Source organism: Gadus macrocephalus, chromosome 2 (genome assembly GCF_031168955.1).
Source record: "Gadus macrocephalus chromosome 2, ASM3116895v1".
Taxonomy (NCBI): Eukaryota; Metazoa; Chordata; class Actinopteri; order Gadiformes; family Gadidae; genus Gadus; species Gadus macrocephalus.
The window spans coordinates 23253066-23278029 of NC_082383.1; the positions used below are offsets into that span (position 1 = coordinate 23253066).

At 46.0% G+C, this 24964-nt stretch overlaps 2 protein-coding genes across 3 annotated transcripts; one reads left to right on the forward strand and one right to left on the reverse strand.

The window, feature by feature from the left end:
* Window positions 1-821: 821 nt before the first annotated feature.
* Window positions 822-15979, forward strand: carm1 (coactivator-associated arginine methyltransferase 1). 2 transcript variants are annotated; one of them, XM_060045992.1, is made up of 16 exons: window positions 826-1098; window positions 2737-2862; window positions 4237-4343; window positions 4711-4815; window positions 4951-5061; window positions 6443-6620; window positions 8403-8493; window positions 8697-8778; window positions 9198-9283; window positions 9384-9473; window positions 9819-9956; window positions 10464-10553; window positions 10951-11063; window positions 11621-11698; window positions 12411-12479; window positions 14301-15979. In XM_060045992.1, the coding sequence occupies exons 1-16, from the start codon at window positions 957-959 to the stop codon at window positions 14435-14437; spliced, it is 1743 nt and encodes a 580-aa protein (XP_059901975.1). In that variant the 5' UTR covers window positions 826-956; the 3' UTR covers window positions 14438-15979. The 2 variants fall into 2 exon arrangements, with proteins under 2 accessions (XP_059901976.1, XP_059901975.1); XM_060045993.1 differs by lacking the exon at window positions 12411-12479 and having other exon boundaries at window positions 822-1098.
* On the reverse strand, window positions 15459-24964 carry yipf2 (Yip1 domain family, member 2). Its single transcript, XM_060046007.1, has 9 exons — window positions 24824-24964; window positions 24506-24568; window positions 24118-24260; window positions 23562-23639; window positions 23187-23274; window positions 22790-22906; window positions 21503-21669; window positions 20877-21059; window positions 15459-17770 (listed from the first exon to the last, which is right to left on the reverse strand). Exons 2-9 carry the CDS (start codon window positions 24534-24536, stop codon window positions 17681-17683), a joined length of 897 nt encoding a protein of 298 aa, XP_059901990.1. The 5' UTR covers window positions 24537-24568; window positions 24824-24964; the 3' UTR covers window positions 15459-17680.

Genomic DNA, 24964 nt, shown 5'->3' on the forward strand with positions numbered 1-24964 from the left:
TGCTGCTGCTGGTCACATCAAAGAAACACTAGTGCAACTGCACATTGATACTCTGAGGTATATCATGTGTTACTTTTTCAATAACCTAAAAAGCATAAAAACAATTTCACTATGATTATGTGATGCAATGGCATCCAAAGCAGTTGTTAGTGTCCCCTGTAGCCTCTGAACAAGGCAATCCTTCAGTTGGACTTGGGACACAAAAACACCCACTCCATCCCCCTGCACACACACACACACACACACACACACACACACACACACACACACACACACACACACACACACACACACACACACACACACACACACACACACACACAAAGCTTGACACAATGATTGAATCCGATTCTTGCATTTTATTTATCTTCCTTTTTTTGTAAATTACAAGCTGAGCATAATGAATCAGAATGTATGGTGAAAGAAAAAACATAGAAACTCAGAATGGTGAACTGAAATGAACGCTGACGTAGCAAACATTACTTCATCGTCGGAGGGTCACAAACTTTCCTAGTCCCTGAAGGGCCTTTGAACGCCCCATTATTTCCCGCCAGTATATTGTACAGTGAAGGACAAAATGTATTGCATGACAATGTTAACGCCAATCCTCTCAGCATTAAAATAAAATAATGTGTCATGTCACCACAACATCATTCAAATGAATCACCCAATAATGGTTAATCGCACATTGATAAGTGAGATCATCCTATTAATCCTATTAAGCCGCCGATAAAAAAAAAACAGCGATACAACAATGAGAGCCAATGCAGATAGATCCATCCATACATGTCAATGTGTCGACAAGACGTATAAGTTTCTCTTTCATGTCCACCAACACCATAACCTCACACGCGCGCGCAAACACGCGCAGAAACAAAGAGCGAAGAAGAACGGCACATTTCTATTGGACGTCAGCGCCGCCGACTCGCAGCTATCTCTACCTCTCCAGATTGAAGATGGCGATGTCGGTGTTTCCCGGCGTGCGGCTCCTCTCCATCGGAGATGCGAACGGAGACATACAGCGCCACTCTGAGCAACAACCATTGCGTCTTGAAGTGAAAACCACACAAGACGCGGCACTTATCAATCTCTCCAATGGTGAGTGGGGTTGTGTATTTGCCCATCTTCAGATGTTCGGCCTGCTTTAGCTATTAATGCTAATGCTATGTACCATATACGGCTAGTTCTGTCCATATGCGGAGGTAACCTAGCGAAGACGGCTAGCGCAGATCCAACGTTAGCCTGATTTCATGTCAATCTCAATGGAGCTGGTGAGAGCGGGGACGCTTTTAGGGCCCCGGGGGCTTTTAAAATGCATTTTATTTGTTCCCCGCGGCATTTTGGAGGCATGGGGAAACTTGCAGCACCAACGCCAGAGTCCGGCTGCATCAGCTATCCGTTTCATTATAATGTCCATAATACCTGGCTAGCTGAACAATACCGTGGTACAGTTTGAATCGAGGACCGCGATGCAGCATGCCGACCCGCTGCCCGTCTTGCCTTTGTTGTTGAGGGCGGTTTTGATTTAACTACAATGAATCGAGTACCCCCAGTAGCGTTATGGCTAAAGCTAGCAAACTCGCGATTGTTTTCGGGCATGAGAAAGTAGGACTGACTGATTTTTCCTTATCCATTGCGTTGCACACTCGAGGCTCACTTACTTCCTTTTTTGTAATGTAACGGTAATAATGCAAGTACAATCCTGGCTTTAATGTGGTGCCTTTAGTAATGGCTAGTATTTTATCTTTTCCCACTTTTCTTTAGCGAGAGGGGGGCCGACATTAGTTAAGCACTCATCTTTGTTCTCACCGGAACAATAGCGTAGTCCCCTGCCGGTATTATGCCCCTACTAGTTTTCAAGCTGTTTGGTGACCAACCGCGTGCACGTGTTGTGCGTGACACGCTGAAATAAGATGGGACACCATCTTCTTACTCATTTGTAGTCATATTTGCATATAAAGTAGACCTGCCCACTCCTATTCGATTTCACTATTGAGTAAGGAGGATCATGCAATTATGTTGAGCCAGCTGTCAAAGTTTGGATCCTTAAACTAAAGTCAACCCTTATACTTGGCCTTGCGCAATGTAATATAAGCTTACCATCCTGTAACAAACTGCATGCCTAACATAACTGTTATTGGAAAATAATTGAGACGGCGTCAACACATTCTATTAAACGCCTTGAGTGCAGAGTTGCTCATTTTAATGGAAGTATAAGATGAGCCAATGCCTCTCGGAACCGGCCCACTGTGCCTTTACTTTGAGTTCCTGATAACTTTTCATGGCAGAATTGTGCCGATTTTCAAAGAAACTTTATGAACTTGCAATTGGCACACTGACATTAGCTCTACAGCGAGCTGCTGCCCAACCTCTCCTGGGAACCAGACTAACCTGCAAGTTCATGTTTTATCTGTTCTGGCATCTAGTGTGTGCCATCTTAGTCTGCAACCGTTAGTGGCACCCTATGGAAATCTGTAGAGGCTTCAGGCACGCATCTGCCAATGTGGAGATAATCAAACCATTATGAAACTATTATTTGAATTACTATACGCTCTATTGAACTATATTTAATAGTATATACATAATTATTATTGTTGAGGTTAATATACATACTGTCGTATGCTACCATAGTTATTTTCTTGATGTTTTGGTGGAAGACTTCACTTGTGAGGCTGTGTTGCTCACCTCTGTAGATCTGCATCTTCCACATCCTCACCACTGTTCTTTCATTTTCAGGAGAGGACACATGCGTGTTCAAGTGTTCCGTCTCCCGGGAGACGGAGTGCAGTCGCGTGGGAAAGCAGTCGTTCATCATCACGCTGGGCTGCAACAGTGTGCTACTGCAGTTCGCCTCACCAGCTGGTAAACACACGCACGCACGCACACAATAAATATTTAAAAACCTCTAGCTGAGCCATTCACTTCTACAGCCATGGTCATTCTGGAGTCCAAAGTATTTGTATGATTTACTACAGTACAGAAATCTTAAGACAATATAAAAAAAAACGTGACGCTGTTGAAGAGCCAGTAAGGCTGAGAATCCAGACACTGATTATGCACCTGGAGGCGATCTGCGTGACGTGTTGGACTCCTAAACACGCAGACACCGGATGGATGGCAACCATGCAGGTTTAAGTGCATTTGCATAAAAAGCACATATTCTTTAATCAATCCGTGTCTGTTTTGACATCCTCTATTCTGTAATCTAGTAGGGGTGACATCGAAGATTCAAATCTGCGTCAGGAAGTCGTTGAGTAGACGCTTCTTTCGTAATAATCGAGGTCGAATCGCGGTGTCTGGAAATTTGTGAGTGTAACAGCGAGCCAATCCATTGGAACAATGGAGATGCTGAATTAGTGATGCTGAAGTATTGCTTGACTAGTAGAAGGAAAAGCCGATAAGCTATACAATGTTTATTTCTTTCTTCATGTGTGCAATTTGCTCTCAATAAATGTCCCTATGTTTTGATAAACACTTTGTGCAATGGCAGTGACACTAATCAATTATTTAATTTATAAGTAGAGAACACTCGACTGTTAGAAAAGAAAAAAAAAGGCGGGAAAGAAACGTTGATAGGTTGGCAGCAATTCAAAACTGTTAAAGATGATCCAAAAAAGTCAATGCAACCTGTCAACCGCAGCTGTCGTATCATGATACCACTAGCCCTGGTAGTATGATTCTCTCCTTCTTTACTCGCTAGTACATTTGGCTCTTCTGCTGAATTGAATGATCCGCATTTGTTCTGTTTGCTGAAACGCATAGTTTGTAATTATTGTAGCATATTAATTACGATAATTTATCTATATTATGATATACAAGGCTAAAAGTAGTATATTTCATTTTCATCAAATTGAATGCAGGCAACGTGAATGGTGACTGTTGTTCTATGGTGAGAAGTTTGCGCCCCAATATGCATAGACCTGATGAAGAACAGCTGAAGGAAAAGTTAATCAGTTAATGAAAACACTTTCCAAAATCAGAATGACCTAAAACGCTCGACTTCCATCAACAGCGTGTGAAACTGGTCCTCAATACCCCCAAAGAATATACAATGACAAGGGCCTCACTAATCGAGAAGAAGCGACGTGTGTGGGGGCAGCGTGCTACAGCCTACAACGCCCAACATATTTTAGCATTGATGCGACCACAATGTCATCCTTGTAACATCCATATCCTCTGAGTGAGCACATTTCAATGTGCACCTTGACTGAGTTGTATGCGTGTCCTCTGTTCCAGACTTTTCCTCATTCTATAACCTTCTGAAGAACTGTCGCGGGCACAGCGGGGAACGCTCGGTGTTCAGCGACCGGACGGAGGAGTCCTCCGCCGTGCAGTACTTCCAGGTGGGACCACAAACTGAAACCATTAACCGTTATAATATCAGATCATAGGGATGCACCGATACCAATACTCCAACTATTCCTCTGTGCTTTGGTGTTCCCTATTGATTACCGAAATAAAGTATGTTAATATTATATTGTTAATTTTGTATAGATTATTTATGTCTTGCCAATTCTAATACGAATTGGGAAGACTGTCGATGGCTATTTGACTTGTGGACAGAAGAAAGATGCTTTAACTGTGGCTCTAGATTATATTTGACTCCCAGACCGCCCAGCCGTACAGTATAGCTTGATGGCTCTTTTCATCTATGATGCACTTCAAGGTCATGTGTGATCTTTGCTCTCCAACTCCTCTGGCACCGTGCAGTTCTATGGCTACCTCTCCCAGCAGCAGAACATGATGCAGGACTACGTCCGGACCGGGACCTATCAACGCGCTATTCTGCAGAATCACCTCGATTTCAAAGACAAGGTGACTCGTCTTTTATTTTGGGAGCGGATGGAGTGTTGATTTGTAGTCACAACACCTTAAGGTGTCCATCGATTCACATTGCTGAGCCGATCTGAAGTACCTCACCAGATCCGTGATACTTTATTTTCTCTGCAGGTGATTCTCGATGTCGGCTGTGGCTCTGGAATCCTGTCCTTCTTCGCAGCCCAAGCCGGCGCGAGGAAAGTCTACGCTGTGGAGGCCAGTACTATGGCGCAGCACGCTGAGGTGAGCAACACCTCCACACTCGTTATCCAGCACTATGGCGCAGCACGCTGAGGTGAGCAACACCTCCACACTCGTTATCCAGCACTATGGCGCAGCACGCTGAGGTGAGCAACACCTCCACACTCGTTATCCAGCACTATGGCGCAGCACGCTGAGGTGAGCAACACCTCCACACTCGTTATCCAGCACTATGGCGCAGCACGCTGAGGTGAGCAACACCTCCACACTCGTTATCCAGCACTATGGCGCAGCACGCTGAGGTGAGCAACACCTCCACACTCGTTATCCAGCACTATGGCGCAGCACGCTGAGGTGAGCAACACCTCCACACTCGTTATCCAGCACTATGGCGCAGCACGCTGAGGTGAGCAACACCTCCACACTCGTTATCCAGCACTATGGCGCAGCACGCTGAGGTGAGCAACACCTCCACACTCGTTATCCAGCACTATGGCGCAGCACGCTGAGGTGAGCAACACCTCCACACTCGTTATCCAGCACTATGGCGCAGCACGCTGAGGTGAGCAACACCTCCACACTCGTTATCCAGCACTATGGCGCAGCACGCTGAGGTGAGCAACACCTCCACACTCGTTATCCAGCACTATGGCGCAGCACGCTGAGGTGAGCAACACCTCCACACTCGTTATCCAGAGTAAATGGTTCCATCTAAATAGGGAACAACGTACTTATTGTTTAACAATAATCGATATTACAAACATTCCTAATGGTTGTATTGTGCTGCTCTCTCGGCCAGGTCTCTGATGAAAGATGTTTAAATGATGATAACCTGGTTAAATACAACAAAGATAAGCCTTTAACGTGATTAATGTCGAAGATGATGTACGGATAAGCAGAGCCTCGTTGGCCCTTGTTCTTCAGGCCTCATGACTCCAACGTTACGGCTCTGCCATGTGTGGTGTCAAGGCGGGCGGCTGGCCTCCCCCCTGACATGGTTCCCCCCTGACCATGGTTCCCCCCTGACCATGGTTCCCCCCTGACCATGGTTCCCCCCTGACCATGGTTCCCCCCTGACCATGGTTCCCCCCTGACCATGGTTCCCCCCTGACCATGGTTCCCCCCTGACCATGGTTCCCCCCTGACCATGGTTCCCCCCTGACCATGGTTCCCCCCTGACCATGGTTCCCCCCTGACATGGTTCCCCCCTGACATGGTTCCCCCCTGACATGGTTCCCCCCTGACATGGTTCCCCCCTGACATGGTTCCCCCCTGACCATGGTTCCCCCCTGACATGGTTCCCCCCTGACATGGTTCCCCCCTGACCATGGTTCCCCCCTGACCATGGTTCCCCCCTGACATGGTTCCCCCCTGACCATGGTTCCCCCCTGACCATGGTTCCTTGTGTTTGGGCCGACTGCAGGTGTTGGTGAACAGCAACCGTCTGGGCGACCGTGTGGTGGTCATCCCGGGCAAGGTGGAGGAGGTGACCCTCCCCGAGCAGGTGGACATCATCATCTCTGAGCCCATGGGCTACATGCTGTTCAACGAGCGCATGCTGGAGAGCTACCTGCACGCCAAGAAGTTCCTCAAACCCAACGGTGAGCGCTGACAGGAGCTCAGTGTTTATGGTACAAATAAACATGAGTGCACAGACCATATTCTACGATGCCCCACCTATTAGGGCTGGGCCGATAGTCTATTCTATCCACTGACTATAGATGGATTCCATCGCCGATCGTCTCAAGTTGCCGATTAAAAAGGCGATAAAAAAAATAAATAATAATACATTTTACTTTATTTTTTATTTTTTTTAGAAAAACAGTGCTGTGGAGGCTATTTTTTCAACTTAAAAAGCCCTGTAAATTGTAATTGAAGTTAACTGTCACAGGTGGAAACATACTATGTAGCGCTGACCTACCGTATTCACTCACTGCTGCGAGAGGAGAGGGGAGGGGTTCGAAACCTACCGGTCTGCTCGCACGGCGAAATGACATCACACCCCGCTGCACCATTTCCGGGTCACAGCTGTGGTACATGAGCTGTGTTCGAAATCGTTCGCTATTCACTCACTCACTATTCCCTATGTAGTGTTCATGATATAGTGCACTACATAGGGAACGTACAAACGAGAATTCGGACGCTACGCTGAACATTTCTAAACGTCATTTGCGTCAGTAAATGCGCCGGGTTTTGTGTGACGCAGACAGATGCGCCCACATCATGTAAACAAATCAGGCACTCACGAGGAAAGCTGGGGGTTGTATTGATGTTGAATGTTACATTTCCTTGATCAAGGTTTTTCTAATTAATTTTGAATGTTAAATATTCTATGTTAAATCACAAATCAATTGTTGACATTTCTAAACGAAAGCCGGAGACTCCATCATTAAATGTATTTGTTTTCGCGGTTATTCAGCTTCTTCTCCTCCGGAATAACACGACCGCATTGCATTGTGGTATACGGAGTAACATGTAGGCTACATCGTATGTACTAAAATTGTGGGTATTTTAAGTGCACTATATAGTGCATGCAATGAACCACTGAGAATTGGAACACCACTACAAAATGGCGAGCACCCTGTATAGTGCACTATATCCGTGATGGGGAAGGATTTCGAACACAGCTGCTTCCATCGAAGGCTGTCTCGCTTGTATTTGTTTCCCCTGGAGAAGGCGCCCAGGATGGAGGGCTGCTGCCAGGTTGTAGCTGAGGCCGCGGCACGAGGAGCTAAAGTAGCAGGATCTGTTGTCTAGGAATCCTTCACCGGAATCGTCCTTTTACAAAGCCGACATATCGGCTGGTTGATGTCTTTAGGTTCACCATTATCATTTGGCTTGAACCCAAAAAACTTGCAGATGGGCGAAGTTGCTGTAGTCTTACTAACTAAGATAGCCTCCATTTTGTGTAACATGTGCTGCATAAACAGCGCCAGTAGGTTTCACTATTGAGGTTCTCCCCCCCCCCCCCCCCCCCCATCAACTATCGGTGATCGCTAGGGGGCGCTATCGGACGATGGAAGCTTGTAGACGATTGCCCAACCCTACCACCTATTCATCTGTGCGTCGCCTCTCCCTATTGCTTACCGAAATAAAGTATACTTATATTTTTAATTTTGGATTGATTATTTATTTCTGGTAATGCAAATTGGCAAGACCTTCAATGGCTATTTGACATGTGGACAGAGCTGGACAAGCACAGTCGCTGTTCCACACCTGTCTCTGGTCTGGTGTTGGGATAATTAAATCTCACTCCTTATTTGGCTTGCCTCTGGTGGGGGGGAAGTCAACACATTGGGAGGATTTCCAGTTTCAATAAAAAAACGTAACTTATCATCGATTGGGCCTATTTAGAAATGCATTAATTGAACGTGTCTTCCCAGGCAAAATGTTCCCCACCCTCGGTGACGTGCACCTGGCCCCCTTCACAGACGAGCAGCTCTACATGGAGCAGTTCACCAAGGCCAACTTCTGGTGAGAACCGCCCATCGCCTTGGATGTTTAAAGACGTGATTACCAATCTGTACGGAGGCCTGGTTTCATAAAACCAAGGGGTTTACATTCATCAATCATGTGGAGAAGTGGCCTTCATCAGTCAGAAAGGACGATTACCGTAGACTGCGTTGACCGTCTCCACCGCGTTGTGGTTTGTAACCCTTGAGACCTCTACCGTTTAGGTACCAGCCCTCCTTCCACGGCGTCGACCTCTCTGCCCTGCGCGGGGCGGCGGTGGACGAGTACTTCCGTCAGCCCATTGTGGTACGTGCTGCACACACACACACACCCTGGTCGTACTGCACCTACACACACGCACACGCTGGTCGTACTGCACCTACACACACGCACACGCTGGTCGTACTGCACCTACACACACGCACACCCTGGTCGTACTGCACCTACACACACGCACACGCTGGTCGTACTGCACCTACACACACACACGCTGGTCGTACTGCACCTACACACACGCAAACCCTGGTCGTACTGCACCTACACACGAACACACCCTGATCGTACTGCACCTACACACACGCACACCCTGGTCGTACTGCACCTACACACACGCACACCCTGGTCGTCTGAGGACCCAGAGGACGGGTCCACAGGGAGCTCTGATGGTACCACTGCCAGTCTGGTCTGTAGTGTCTCATCGTGCTGCTTCTCTTCCCCGTGCACAGGACACATTCGACATCCGTATTTTAATGGCAAAGTCGGTCAAGTACACAGTCAACTTCCTGGATACCAAGGAAGAGGATCTTTACAGGTGTGTGTGTGCTTGTGTGTGTGTGTGTGCGCGTAATGTCCAATGTATAAAAGCATTTACGGACGTTGTTAACATTTTCTTCTTTCTCTTCTGCCTAAAGAATAGAGATACCCTTCAAGTTCCACATGATGCACTCTGGCCTGGTGCACGGCCTGGCCTTCTGGTTTGACGTGGCGTTTATCGGATCAGTGTAAGTCAACGTCATCTACGGGTCTCTAATCCCCGGCTCCACATCGCATCACTGCCATCGCCGCACCAGGCTCCGACATCGCCCCCCCCCCCCCCCCCCCTCTGAAGGACCTCATCCGGGGCCACCTCTTTAAAACTCTTCTCAAAGCTCTCCACGTCAACCTACTGCCTCTTCTAGTTTGTTTGCTCATCTCCTTGGTTTCTTTTTGTCCTCCATGTTCCTGCTCGCCCTGTAAAGCGCCCTTGAGTTATTGAACTGATTCTTGGTGTTGGCCGTCTCTGTCTGGTGGACGGCTCTTCCTCGGTGGTAACGTCCCCTCTGCGTGTCGCCCCGGCCGTCTCTCAGGACGACCGTCTGGCTGTCCACAGCGCCCACCGAGCCTCTCACCCACTGGTACCAGGTCCGCTGCCTCCTCCAGTCACCGCTGTTCACCAAGGCTGGCGACACGCTCTCCGGCACCGCGCTGCTGATCGCCAACAAGAGGTAGGGGGGGCGATGGGGTGCCTTCACCTCGGAGTGGGCGGAGCTAGGGAAAGGGGAAGTGATCACTTCGGAGCCTAAAGGCTTAGTTGTGGGTCCATGTTGAGGCCACGCAATGACCTTGCAGTCGCTTCAACGCAGTCGTGAAGCTGTTTCGGTTCTGCGTGCACGTGAGCGTACCAAACACTGCCCTGCTGCTGCGTCGCCTCGACTCAAGGTCACGGTTTCTGGGAGGACCACGTCAGGCCCTTGGGGTGGACGCAAGGAGAGTCCGCAAGGACGTGATGGATCCGTACACCCCCTGGCGTTGTCATCGTGGAACCATAACTAAGCCTTAGCTTGTAAAAAGCTTTGGATGAAAGCCTCTGCTCAATGTAGATGTATTCCAATAACTAGTTTGTCACCTAATGCCCTTCACAGTTCTGCTCGATGCACAAAATGCTGCACAAAGTATAACTGAGCCTCTGGTTGGTCATTAACATAACTGATCTCCCTTCGTCCTCGTTCCAGACAAAGCTATGACATCAGTATTGTCGCCCAAGTGGACCAGACAGGATCTAAGTCCAGCAACCTCTTGGACTTGAAGAACCCGTTTTTCAGGTGAGTCTTTATACTTGTGTTGGTCCAAAGGATGCAGTTATTTGTTGATATTAAGATGGATTGTACGTTAGTTTCTTAACCCTGGTGCGAAAATTGCAAGCCAAAATTGAGTTAGTGTTCCGATGGAGCCCTCTGAAGCGATTAAGATAATACCCTCAGATGTTCCTTCCCCCTTCTTTTGTTTGTCTAACCCTTCCCTGTTTGTCTAAACTTGTCCTTTTACTCCTGCAAGTTTTACTTCAAGGGTTATTCAATGATGATTTCATCTCGGTCCACTTAATTTGTGGCGTTGTTTGGTATTGTGTAGCCTTGTCATTAAACAGTGTGATTGAGTCTTGTGTCTCGTGCCGCCCTCTGTCACCCTCACTAACCCTGCCTTCCTATCATGTATCTGTAGGTACACAGGCACCAGCCCCACCCCCCCACCGGGCTCCCATTACTCCTCCCCCTCAGAGAACATGTGGAACACAGGGGGGGCCTACAGCATGGGCCAGGGCATGGCTGTGGCAGGTAAACGGGGCTGATTGACTCGCTCCCCACAAGTCAAGTAAGCTGTCGTTTAGGCCCGGTGTAGCACCCTCCATCAGCACGCACGGCCCCGACGTAGACGTGGAGACAAGCCGTCTTAAACTTCCCTTGTTGTTATTCTGGAAGCAGGCGCCTCACACACACGACCGCTCCACTGTCTGGAATATGCGAGCGGCCTGGGGCAGGAAGGGGGTGGACAATGAAAAGGTTTTGGGCACGTCTCTATCTGCATTGTCAGCCTGGGGTAAACCGAACGCATGCATGGTGAGTGAAGTGATATTTGTAGATCCCTCATTATCACCAATACGGACCCGACTGGGAGGGATAGCGGTGCACATTCAGATGCTGTTGGACGGCCTCCCCTGAACCCAAAGCCCTCAAACATTCATGGAAACGGAGGAAGGAATTCTCCAAGATGCGGTTGAATTGGCACGATAAGATGGCCAAAGACCCAGAATTAAAATATGAACGTCAGTCCAGTGAGTTGATGGTGATCTCAGAGTTGCTGTGATGGTCACGGCCGTGTTGTGTCTCCTCAGGGATGCCTGCGGCCTATGACCTGAGTACGGTCATCGGGAGCGGTCCAGCAGTGTCACACAACAACCTTATTCCGTTAGGTAAGTAGGCAGTCGCACCGAGTGTTGGGAGACCTGGGTCTGTCACGCCGCATCTCCGTCTTGATCTACACACGGTGAATGACGTTTAGATCGTTGGGGAGGAGTAGTTCAGGCGGCAGGCGTGCAGTGGTAAACCCTGGAGACTGGCTCCTGTGTAAACCCACGGGTACGAAGGACACTCAGCGTCTGGGAATGACGTGGGAAACCCATCAAATAATCCCCACTGTTGGGTTTAAGGAGATGCGTTTAATAAGCTTAACGATCCTCAATTAACTTGTTTCATTAATTATTTGGTGGTTACAGGCCTAAAAGACGGTGTCATGTTTCCATTTCATGACAAACGTTTAAAAAAAAAAAAAAAAAGTATGTGCTGCGCACTTGAGTACAGCTGGCGGCCTTAAAGCATGTTGCCGTGTACAATACTGTGACCAACGCCAGGTCTGAAGGGTCACGATGGTTGTGTATCCATACGACAACCAAGGGCAACATTCACCTCAACTAAACTCGGCTGAGTTCTATTTTTATGGTCCCAGCCACGGCACGACATTTCTATCACCCTTGGATGCATTTAAACCACCGCTGGTTGGGAACTCGCGATAAACGCACCAATCTATTTGGACGGCCGCAGCCGGTCATTGTGTTAGTCTTTTTCCTTCTTTTCTTTGGGGGACTGGGTTTTCACGCTCAACCACTTTGCCTCCTTCTTTCACAGTGAACTCTGGGATTGTGAACCACACCCATTCTAGGATGGGGTCCATCATGAGCACAGGCGTTGTCCAGGGTATGTCCACTGCTCGGGTGCATCTGTCCATTCCTACACTTCATGCAGTGTCCCCCAACCTCGGGGTCACCTGATCTACAGACACATCGTCCCGCTCACGCTCGTATCCAAAGTGACTTAAGTACATTGGTCTGTAGAAAGAGAAACAACCATAGATCGCTGTCAATACAGCAGAAAGTAAGAGAAAAGTGGCAAGCACTTAGAATGACTAGGTTAACCCAAACCCCGTATACAACAGAAATAGCTTGGATAAGTTGTAGTATTCTATTTATTTTTTTAAGGGCCATGATGGATGTGGACTGATATCAAAGTAGATTGCATGACATGAGCTCTAGATGTAAGATGTCCCATTCGTGACTGAAAAAGGGGAAAGGTTGTTGCAATGTGCTTAAGGTCACAATGTCATAGATGGTTTGATATTAGGGGTAGATGTTTATGGCGTAAAAATAGATGCATGTTTGAGGAAGATGCCTGCAACACCAAATGTATCGGACATACTAAATCAGGGGTTCTCAAAGTTTTGACAACTGAGGGCCAATTTAGGAACACAAAATTTGACTGAGGGCCGCCAAAGGAAAAAAAATGTTGGCGGGAAACGCGTCAGCATCCCAGTGGTGAAAAAAAACATTGCACCGTGGACCTCTGGGAGGGAGGTCAAGTGAGGTCGAAATCACGAAACTGAGGTTCATCCTTTCAAAGTAATGTACAGCCGGATTAAAACTAAAAAATGGAAAAGGATTTAATTGAAAGCTAGAGAGTCGAATTTTCTCTCTATATTTATTTATATTTGTTTAAATTAAAAAAAAATATTCCGCGGGCCGCCATTGGCCCGCGGGCCGCACTTTGAGAACCAATGTACTAAATAATGGCGTCACTGATCCACAGGTTGGGGAACACTGACTAAGAGTTAAAGATAACCAGCCCTGGGGAGACGTCTCTGGCTGAATCATGGGTTCACCAGTAAGACTTTAAAGAGGGACACCTTTGGGGTGTGTGGGGGCGACTGGCCAAGCCGTTTCTTTCATTTTTTCAGCCCACTGTGCTATGGGAAAGTGAAACTGTCCTTCATCTCCATTTGAACCGTTCCATTCTTCTACAGTATGGTGCCCACCTTCCTTTGTCCGCTGACGTGCTGCCTAGAAATATTCTTACCCTGACCTTAAAATCACCAAATAACTCCAAAAAAAAAAACTGAAATGCCTGATATGCCTGATATCCTACCACTTAAGCTATTTACCCCAACTAGGAAACCAATCCTGCGATCATCGGCCCAATAAGCCATTAAGTTGTCTTCCATTGCTTTGTAAAGACCATCTTAACTTGGAGGACAGGAACAATTCAAACATAAAAAGTCAGAACCGTTTGAGAGACCTTCATCGATGCTTAAACTAGTGTTGTTTTTTTGTGTCTAGCTAAATATTAAATATGAACTAACATTTTCTGCATAAACATGTTTAGGAAAACTTGACCCAACTAGTAATTAGAGTTTATTCTGTTCCAACCAATTAATATTTTAGTGTATTTTTGCTTGAAAAAAAAAAATACCCAAACCCTTTTAGACATCCTATTATTTCTTAACCTGATCCACTGGGACGAGGATCTTCAGACGCCACCTCCCAGTATCTTTGTGGTCCATGAGAACGGCCGATTAGCCTGAATGTCATGCGTGGTACAACCAGCACTGCAGCACTCAAACACGGGTCCTAACCGTTTACTTCCATCGTTCCTGGCGGTCTGCTGCTTACTCGGTACGAGGAACCAGTAACTGCGACAGAACAACTGTGTTCCTGGTCCTCATTCCTCCGTTTCCTTCCTCTCCAGGAGCGAACACGGGCCAGGCCGGGCCCAGCAGCAGCTCTCACTACCCCGTCACCAACCAGTTCACCATGGGAGGCGCAGCCATCTCCATGGCCTCGCCCATGGCCATCCCGAGCAACACCATGCATTATGGGAGTTAGGAAGAAGCTTCCTCTGCCCCCCCCCCCCCCCCCCGCCCGCCCAACTCATGCATGAGGAAACTGAATCTGAAGCTCCCAAAGGTGCCCACACTCGACGGCCACAGCCAAACTCAGTATACCAAACCCAGTACTATCCAGGCGCCTCCCAGCCCCTCTGCGTCTACGTGATGGTCTACACTATCCTCGATGCCGTCCTCCGCCCCACAGACACGCCTCACTCCCCTAACCTCTGGACTTAAGACCCTCCCCTCCGACCGACCGCGTCTCCCCCTCGCTGTCCGACCGCCTCCGTCCACCCGACAGCCGCTGAACTTTTTTTTGGGACCCGCTACACTACACAGAAACGCATCCATAAACACGCGCCCAATGCATCTGGGATCTTTCTTTAACGTTGAGCTGCATGGCTAGACTTTTAGTACCCCCCCCCCCCATCCAGGACTGCATGCCAGATAGAGTGAAAGGAACTTCCCTTCATTTCACTCGTATCCTCTCCCTAGTTCGGGGCATCGTGGGTCATCTTTATTGTGAGATATCGGGTCACTGTCCCTTTTACATTGCAGCATCAAGTTCACTGCACTACCATCACAGTAAAGAACTGTATAGCAACCTCGCGAGAGTGTTGGACTGAGCTGCTGCTGCGGGCTCCTGCGACCGCCCGCTGGCTGCCAAAGGGACTCTGGGCCCTTCTCTCCCTTTTTGTTTTTTCTCCTTTTTTCGTATTTTTTTTGTCTGAGGAATAAAAAAAAATATTTTGGATGTTTCATGGAAAAAAATGAACTGCTAAAATGTGAAGAAACATTTGAAAGAGTCCAAAAAGTGAAATGTGTTTCAGACGACTATTAGCGTTATTAGAGAGCCAATCCTCTTTTTAAACAGCCCCTAGCAGAACATTCTGATGAATACAACGGACCGCTGGGTGTCAGCCTGGCCGCCTCTTTTTATTGTAGAATAACCCGTAGCTTAGTTGTCCCAGTTTACATATTGTCTCCATCGCTCATATTCTTGCCTGGTATTGTTCCGAACTTCTTAAGTACCAAACACTAGCATCAAAACACTGGCCCAGCCCCAAGCACCGCTAATGCAGTTGCTCCGTCTCTAATTTGCAATACAGGGTGATGACGTCACTCGCCACCAATTTGGGCCAATCGGAAACGATGGATGCAATATCCTGTTTCACCAGAGGTGTCGCTGTCCCTGAGGTCCGGTGTTAGTGTTTGGTTCTATATTGCGGCGGAAGAGAGATTTATACATTGCTTCCAAACGTTTGACCATTATCTGGTTTTCTTTCATTAACAAGCAAAGTTAAAAAAAAAAATGGAAAAGTGTCATACACCCATCTGGATCCAAGTCTTGCTGTAGACCTACTAAAAATTTTGTTTCATAGTTTGTTGAATAGAAATCATGAACATATCCAAATGCTTATCATGTAATGGCAACTCTATTGGCACTCATGCCCATGTTTCTTATATTGCTCTGTGTAGAAGATAGTGGTATCCACTTTTATTATGAAAAGTGAATGAGGAAGATCATTGTCTGACATTTTGTTGAGTCTGTGTTTCTGTCAGCCCATAAATAGCCTTTTTTGTTAACTGTCCTCTACCATAGGCAACGATGGCTGTCTCTAAATACCATTGTTTACCATGGCGGCCATTTGGTATTAAGGGTTAAGGGTATTATTATTTTTCCAGTTGAGAACTGGCTACTCTTGAATCAGCTCATATTGGGCGGGCGCAGTAGCTGGCCGAGTCCAGGGGCAACGTTAGCTTCGTTAGCCCGAGCATGTTCGTAATAGTTTGGGTTTCCTTGGCCGTCCCTCTGCTGATTTTAGGGAAGTTTTTGGGGAGGGAGGGGAATGGGGAATTAATGGTGTTAAAAAGGGGCTTCCTACAATTTGAAAGATGCCTTGATGTCTGTTGAAGCCTTTCATCAATTTATTTCTCAGGTACATGAAATTACTCTAATCTCATGGATGTGTGGTGGGGAACACGACTATTCACATGAAAGGGCCCATGCTGGTGTTTTTTTGTTTCTTTACTTTTTTACAAATCTGATAATTGCTGATTCAGCCAGGAAGCTTTAATATTGTTGTTGGGGTCTAAACCTTTTATTTTGTATTATAGACTATAATGGATAACCACACACTCACGATGTTGAGTGTTTTTTCATTGACATGCCCCATACGTCCAAACAAGTAGTTTAGACAACTCACACACATACTCAAACTATTCAGTAAACTGAGCGGGCAAATCCTTCCCTCACAAAATGCACATAACGGTTATTTTAGACGGGTGGATAGGACACCATTGGCCGAAGGGCTGCCGATGCCAAAGGTTAAGCTGAGGAATAAGTGACCGTTTTTAGCGTAGCTTACATTCATCGTCTTGGACCAATCCGTCCTGTATCTACCCTGATGTCTTGCGCTGGTGGGAGAACATCCTGTGGCTTACCAAGAGGCTGTAGGCTTACCCATTTTCAGGGTATAACATTGTATAGGTCCAGGTGGCAAACAATGGAACATTATCTCGTCATGGTATACTAAACACCCTCAAACAGTGGGCATGCCGACTATCCTAAGTGAAGATGGCAAAGGTAAGTCACAGAAACTTGGGAAGAAAGGTGCATGCAATTTTTACATCTTTCAACCAACAGTGTTTTTATTAAGCAGTGACCGGGTTATTTGTAGGCAACAGAAATGGGAGTGCAATAGTTGGCATTGATTGACAGGTATTTTGTTTTTATGATGACCAAAACAAAGAACAGCCCTTACCAGTAGGTGAACCATCAAGGATTCACTGAATCATAATCTGTTTATTTACACTCATTATGAAAATAATAAAATTTAGATGTCCCTGTAAAAAATGAATTTGTGGATTTCCCTCCGGTGTGAAGTAATTTTGAATGTCTAACTTATTACACACCTTGAAAGAAGTTATGGTATTTTCATTGTCTGGTACATTGCCTTTTCGTCAGTGAAGTGCCATGCCCCTTAAGTGGAATATTGTTGCCTTTGCATAGGTTTCTGCTGAATGCAAAGCAACAAGGATAGCGGTCTTGTTTATGCATTTTGTTAAGGTGCTAGAAAGGAAGGACGAATTGCACCACAATGTTGCGTCGATTCAAATCTAGATTCATGCAATGTACCAGAATGAAAAAAATAAATACAATAAAACTTAAGTGATGAGTCAAAGTCACAGTTTATCACCAGTAGCTGATCACATAGCAGGGAGAACTAGAGAGGCCCACTCAGTGTGCCTGGGTCACTTGGGTTGTCATCATAGGCAGCGTTGTGGGCGCGGGTGTTGGCATGTGAACTGCTGTATGAAAGAAGTACATCTGAAAGAACCAATGAACACGTCTTTCATTATTTCCATATCCGGTTAAATTCAAAAGGACAGTTTATTCCATGCATATTTTGTTTGCATAGTGTTTGGCATACATCCAGGTCAAAGAAGACATTGCTGTGACAGGATCTGGGGTGTTTATTCTAGATGGTATGAGCAGGTACTAGGTAGTATACTAGTAGTCAGCTGGTTAAGGGGTGAGTGACAGCAGGTACTAGGTAGTATACTAGTAGTCAGCTGGTTAAGAGGTGAGTGACAGCAGGTACTAGGTAGTATACTAGTAGTCAGCTGGTTAAGAGGTGAGTGACAGCAGGTACTAGGTAGTATACTAGTAGTCAGCTGGTTAAGAGGTGAGTGACAGCAGGTACTAGGTAGTATACTAGTAGTCAGCTGGTTAAGGGGTGAGTGACAGCAGGTACTAGGTAGTATACTAGTAGTCAGCTGGTTAAGGGGTGAGTGACAGCAGGTACTAGGTAGTATACTAGTAGTCAGCTGGTTAAGGGGTGAGTGACAGCAGGTACTAGGTAGTATACTAGTAGTCAGCTGGTTAAGGGGTGAGTGACAGCAGGTACTAGGTAGTATACTAGTAGTCAGCTGGTTAAGAGGTGAGTGACAGCAGGTACTAGGTAGTATACTAGTAGTCAGCTGGTTAAGGGGTGAGTGACAGCAGGTACTAGGTAGTATACTAGTAGTCAGCTGGTTAAGGGGTGAGTGACAGCAGGTACTAGGTAGTATACTAGTAGTCAGCTGGTTAAGGGGTGAGTGACAGCAGGTACTAGGTAGTATACTAGTAGTCAGCTGGTTAAGGGGTGAGTGACAGCAGGTACTAGGTAGTATACTAGTAGTCAGCTGGTTAAGGGGTGAGTGACAGCAGGTACTAGGTAGTATACTAGTAGTCAGCTGGTTAAGGGGTGAGTGACAGCAGGTACTAGGTAGTATACTAGTAGTCAGCTGGTTAAGGGGTGAGTGACAGCAGGTACTAGGTAGTATACTAGTAGTCAGCTGGTTAAGGGGTGAGTGACAGCAGGTACTAGGTAGTATACTAGTAGTCAGCTGGTTAAGAGGTGAGTGACAGCAGGTACTAGGTAGTATACTAGTAGTCAGCTGGTTAAGGGGTGAGTGACAGCAGGTACTAGGTAGTATACTAGTAGTCAGCTGGTTAAGAGGTGAGTGACAGCAGGTACTAGGTAGTATACTAGTAGTCAGCTGGTTAAGAGGTGAGTGACAGCAGGTACTAGGTAGTATACTAGTAGTCAGCTGGTTAAGAGGTGAGTGACAGCAGGTACTAGGTAGTATACTAGTAGTCAGCTGGTTAAGGGGTGAGTGACAGCAGGTACTAGGTAGTATACTAGTAGTCAGCTGGTTAAGGGGTGAGTGACAGCAGGTACTAGGTAGTATACTAGTAGTCAGCTGGTTAAGGGGTGAGTGACAGCAGGTACTAGGTAGTATACTAGTAGTCAGCTGGTTAAGGGGTGAGTGACAGCAGGTACTAGGTAGTATACTAGTAGTCAGCTGGTTAAGAGGTGAGTGACAGCAGGTACTAGGTAGTATACTAGTAGTCAGCTGGTTAAGGGGTGAGTGACAGCAGGTACTAGGTAGTATACTAGTAGTCAGCTGGTTAAGGGGTGAGTGACAGCAGGTACTAGGTAGTATACTAGTAGTCAGCTGGTTAAGGGGTGAGTGACAGCAGGTACTAGGTAGTATACTAGTAGTCAGCTGGTTAAGGGGTGAGTGACAGCAGGTACTAGGTAGTATACTAGTAGTCAGCTGGTTAAGGGGTGAGTGACAGCAGGTACTAGGTAGTATACTAGTAGTCAGCTGGTTAAGAGGTGAGTGACAGCAGGTACTAGGTAGTATACTAGTAGTCAGCTGGTTAAGGGGTGAGTGACAGCAGGTACTAGGTAGTATGCTAGTAGTCAGCTGGTTAAGGGGTGAGTGACAGCAGGTACTAGGTAGTATACTAGTAGTCAGCTGGTTAAGGGGTGAGTGACAGCAGGTACTAGGTAGTATACTAGTAGTCAGCTGGTTAAGGGGTGAGTGACAGCAGGTACTAGGTAGTATACTAGTAGTCAGCTGGTTAAGAGGTGAGTGACAGCAGGTACTAGGTAGTATACTAGTAGTCAGCTGGTTAAGGGGTGAGTGACAGCAGGTACTAGGTAGTATGCTAGTAGTCAGCTGGTTAAGGGGTGAGTGACAGCAGGTACTAGGTAGTATACTAGTAGTCAGCTGGTTAAGAGGTGAGTGACAGCAGGTACTAGGTAGTATACTAGTAGTCAGCTGGTTAAGGGGTGAGTGACAGCAGGTACTAGGTAGTATACTAGTAGTCAGCTGGTTAAGGGGTGAGTGACAGCAGGTACTAGGTAGTATACTAGTAGTCAGCTGGTTAAGGGGTGAGTGACAGCAGGTACTAGGTAGTATACTAGTAGTCAGCTGGTTAAGAGGTGAGTGACAGCAGGTACTAGGTAGTATACTAGTAGTCAGCTGGTTAAGGGGTGAGTGACAGCAGGTACTAGGTAGTATACTAGTAGTCAGCTGGTTAAGGGGTGAGTGACAGCAGGTACTAGGTAGTATACTAGTAGTCAGCTGGTTAAGGGGTGAGTGACAGCAGGTACTAGGTAGTATACTAGTAGTCAGCTGGTTAAGAGGTGAGTGACAGCAGGTACTAGGTAGTATACTAGTAGTCAGCTGGTTAAGGGGTGAGTGGCAGCAGGTACTAGGTAGTATACTAGTAGTCAGCTGGTTAAGGGGTGAGTGACAGCAGGTACTAGGTAGTATACTAGTAGTCAGCTGGTTAAGGGGTGAGTGACAGCAGGTACTAGGTAGTATACTAGTAGTCAGCTGGTTAAGGGGTGAGTGACAGCAGGTACTAGGTAGTATACTAGTAGTCAGCTGGTTAAGGGGTGAGTGACAGCAGGTACTAGGTAGTATACTAGTAGTCAGCTGGTTAAGGGGTGAGTGACAGCAGGTACTAGGTAGTATACTAGTAGTCAGCTGGTTAAGAGGTGAGTGACATGATCAATGTCCAATGGGTCCATTATATTCCAATAGTGGATAAAGAGATTTTTTGATTCAAACCAAACTGAGAACGGGCGACTTACTTTGCAGCCGATGGCCAGCAGCGAGTGCAGAACCAAGATGGTCAGCAGAGTCGTGGCCGCCGTCACCTTGGTGTGGTCACGCACGACGGGCAAGAAGGTGAAGACCAACACGGAGCCCGAGACCACGGTGGACACCAGGATCAGGAGCCAGCGCAACCACTCCAGGGGGATGATCCAGAGGAGCTGGGGGTGGAGAACACAGCAGGGTAGGACACATGCACCGAGGGAAGTCTGCTGAGCCTCCATCGTGCTCTACTGGCACCAGATAGATAGATAGATATAATTCATCCTACCCTGGTTAAGATAAAGGGTTAAGAATAGATGCACCTGTACCCCTACTTTTGAAGAAAGAAATTATGCGGTATTAACCACACTTCAATGCAAATTGAATCCAGAGCTATACTTTCAAATATGGCAATCCAATCAAGTTTATGGATGTAAAGCATCAGGTCGGCCTTGAAGCCCTTTAACGATCAGATAACAATCCTGTTTTCATCAATACATTTTAATTAAGTAGGATGAGTTCACTCAAACATATAAAGAACACAACAGCTGGTCCTACCATTTATGATGCATACTTGAAATAATTGATGCAAAGTTTGGTGGCAGAAAAGGTGTGAACTTACAGAGGTAGGGATGAAGATGAACAGGGAGTAGCCATAAACACACACGGTCTCCAGGAAGGTGTAGCATCCCATTTGGCCCTCAGGGCCTCTCCGCCACGTCAGGAACCCCCAAGCGCACAGGGGCACCAACGAGGCGTACATGAAGATGACTATCGCTGCTATGGTTACTGGAAACAAAATACATCATATTTAACAAGTAGTCAAGTGTCACCAACCATCATAACCGGTGTGACAGTGCCACCCAAGGTGTACAGTTAATGTCTCACCCAAGTCCCTTTCCATTCTAAATATTTTATCCTAAAAGAAACACAGAATTGTTAATATGATGCAGCAAGTAGTCGTGTGTCTGAGGTCAGTAGTTGACCTCCCCATGATTGTTATTAGGTGTCAAGCTAGGAAGGTTTATAACAGTTGTTGTATAATTCCACAACAATTCTAGTTCCACATGGTCCCCTGCAGTGTTGGGGGTAACTACACTACTTTACTATATGACTATAGTAACGTGCTTTCCTGTGTTACCCAATCTGTGTTAGCCTGCGTGTTACTTGAACAAGTGTTATACAGACATGGAATCTTTTTTTTCCAAAGTCCTCCCTGGATCATGTGTCCACCACCGCGGACATTTGGTCCGCCAACAACAAAAGGTACTTAAGAATGACGGTGCACTGGATAGACAGCATTACTTTAAAACTGGAGAAGGCTGCTCTCTTGCCTTTAAGGGGGTTAGTGGAAGACACACGTACGACGTCAGAGCTTGCAAAATAGATCGGGTTCATTCAGCCGTAGGACCACATACAGTAAAAGCATATGTCACCACCGCTTAAGTACATTTCTGTTTTAATTGTATTGGATAAAGTGACCTTTTTATATTTTTTGTTGTCATGTTTCCCAAAGCCTGTGTTTTGAAACTTGTGTGTTGCTACTGATTGACCTCACCATAGCCTACTTTATCCTGTTGTTTGTGGATTTTACAGTAAGGCATTTCTTTGTGCAGACAGGGATATTGTTCTTTCATATGGTTTTATATGCTATTTTGTATCGATAATAAATAAATAGATAAATAGAGCTGGCTATGGAGCTTTCGAGACCTTTTCTGAATGAACTTTCCTTTCTGTGGGAGGAGACGCCTAATCACACTCACACCTGGTGGTATAATATGACACCTTTAACTACATCTGGCTGGGGTCAAAGGCAATCATATTATTAACCACTAGATGGCAGCAAAGTCAAGTTTAATAATGAACTTCATATATTTGCCAAGATATATTTTGCATGGATTGTACTAACCTCTGTGGAATTGAGGTCTGTAGTGATACGTCTGGTCTCCAAATTGGCTGAGGAATGTAGAGAGGTTGCCACTGATAGCAACTGAGAAGACCAGTGTCACACAGATCCAGAATGGACCTAGCACACACACACACACACACACACACACACACACACACACACACACACACACACACACACACACACACACACACACACACACACACACAGTATTTAACTACATTATATACGCACCTGCTATTGGGTATGGTCCAGAAATCTACAATGCTAAGCAAATCCTATTAATCAAACAGTTAATTTTACTTTTTTGCAAAGAGATTTTGCTATATTTTTATGTCACTTGCCATCAATTTCCTTTTAGGAAAAATGTGAATTAATTACTTAGGGCTAAGCTTACCATATAGATCTGGTTTGTTCCTTAGGTAGTGTTTGACGAAGTTCCTTCCTGGTATTGGCATAACGGAGCCTTTCAATCTGTCCATAACCTGTGTAACATAAAACCTATATTAAACAGTTTCATCTTTTCTAAATGAGTTTCCTGTTTGATTAGAAACTCAACTTAGAAATAAATGAAAGATGCAGATAAAAATGGGATAGTGGTGATGCATAACAGTTGCTTATCTTCATATTCACACCGTCTCAAAGCGTTTCTTAGTTACCATTGTATACAGGGTTGGTACTACATGTATACCACTAGGTGTCTGTACATAGTTACCATTGTATACAGGGTTGGTACTACATGTTTACCACTAGGTGTCTGTACACATTGTACCTGTGCTGTTTCCACATTGAAGAAGGATTGGTAGTAGTCAAACGTCCAGAAGCCTCCAGTTGGGGTCTCCCCTAAGAGCTGTGAGCAGAGCCAGTTGTTAAAGAAAGCGGGGTACTGAGTGGTGAACTGGGAAATGCAGCTGCCCTGGGCAAAATCTTACTGAGGCCACATTGGTCAAAATTCCCCCTTTTAATCGTGTCAAGTCTATCCCCATATTGGGAGGGGGGCAGCATAGTGTAGAAACTAATGTTTGGTTCCAAGCTGAAAAGTGCTGGTTTTGATCCCAAATGTCTAAAAGTATTCCCATCCCCCATAATAGCACGCATCTTAAAACCTCCCATGTCGTTTTCTATAGAAGAATGTTCAAGAACACATTAGAAAAGTTATAAAAGGTTATAACCCTGATTAGCTTATCTACTTTGAAATGCATCCGGATATTGCAAAAACACAATATCCGGGTGAATTTCTTTCACAACCTATAGTTATACAAAAAATAGGCATGTTTGAATGTCACTGGCAATAGGGCATATGTTGAAAACATGGACCTTTGACCTACCTTTGAATTCTCGAGACCCTCCTCGTCCTCGTTTAAGTCCAGTTTGACATCCTCCTCCCCTGAGAGGGAGGCCAGGGAGTCTGAGACCGCCACGGTGGGGGCATTCGGGTCGAAGGACAGCAGGTTGGATACCTCTTCAAAATCTGGCAAGGGCAAAACAAGAAGGTGTCATTTGTTTGTTTGAATGCTGTTCTTCGGCATTTACTTGATTTACCACTCAGTCATTTGAAAGATTGTGGTCCCTCACATACCCACTTTATAAAGAGCTGATTGGAAACAAGCTGTATCACTAATATTTACCCAATATTTAACAACAGTGCTTTTGCTTGCGATTACAAGTATCGAATACTGTATATAATCGAATCTCAGCAATCTATTGCAAACTCACCTTGGAATTTGAGTTCATCTGTATTGTCCATCGGGCTGAATTGAGAAACACCTAAGGGAGAAACTAAAAAGCATTTTTTTGGTGAGGGTAACATGGTGGCATTATCACCACGCTTTATTTAGTGAAATATAATTGTTCTGACTTCAAGTGATCAGTGTGTCTGGTCTTGTCATGTAGGCCTAAGTAACAAACAATATATGTCTTAATCGTAAACTGCTCCTTTCAACAGTCACTGTGTCGTTTGCAGAAGTTGAGCTACGAACTTTTAATCAGATCGACAAGTCATTGCACAATTGCAGCCACATTTACTGGACTTACCTGGACTATGCGGTACTAAGAGGCTGCCTGTCTGCTGACGGTAGAGCAGCTACGACGGTGACAGGACATCCAAGCTGCTGGAAGGGACGTCGAGTGCAGAAGGATGGTTTTAGAAACACTGTTAGTTCAAATGATTCTTGA

What these genes read in the sequence shown, in the direction of transcription:
- carm1 (XM_060045993.1), top strand. Translation starts at nt 825, where the DNA reads ATGTCCACCAACACCATAACCTCACACGCGCGCGCAAACACGCGCAGA. An exon ending in ACCTCGATTTCAAAGACAAG is followed by an intron (nt 4,816 to 4,950) that starts GTGACTCGTCTT and finishes TTTTCTCTGCAG; the next exon opens with GTGATTCTCGATGTCGGCTG. An exon ending in TTGAAGAACCCGTTTTTCAG is followed by an intron (nt 10,554 to 10,950) that starts GTGAGTCTTTAT and finishes ATGTATCTGTAG; the next exon opens with GTACACAGGCACCAGCCCCA.
- yipf2 (XM_060046007.1), bottom strand. Translation starts at nt 24,536, where the DNA reads ATGGACAATACAGATGAACTCAAATTCCAAG. An exon ending in AGATGAACTCAAATTCCAAG is followed by an intron (nt 24,261 to 24,505) that starts GTGAGTTTGCAA and finishes TGCCCTTGCCAG; the next exon opens with ATTTTGAAGAGGTATCCAAC. An exon ending in CAGACCTCAATTCCACAGAG is followed by an intron (nt 21,670 to 22,789) that starts GTTAGTACAATC and finishes TTTTGTTTCCAG; the next exon opens with TAACCATAGCAGCGATAGTC.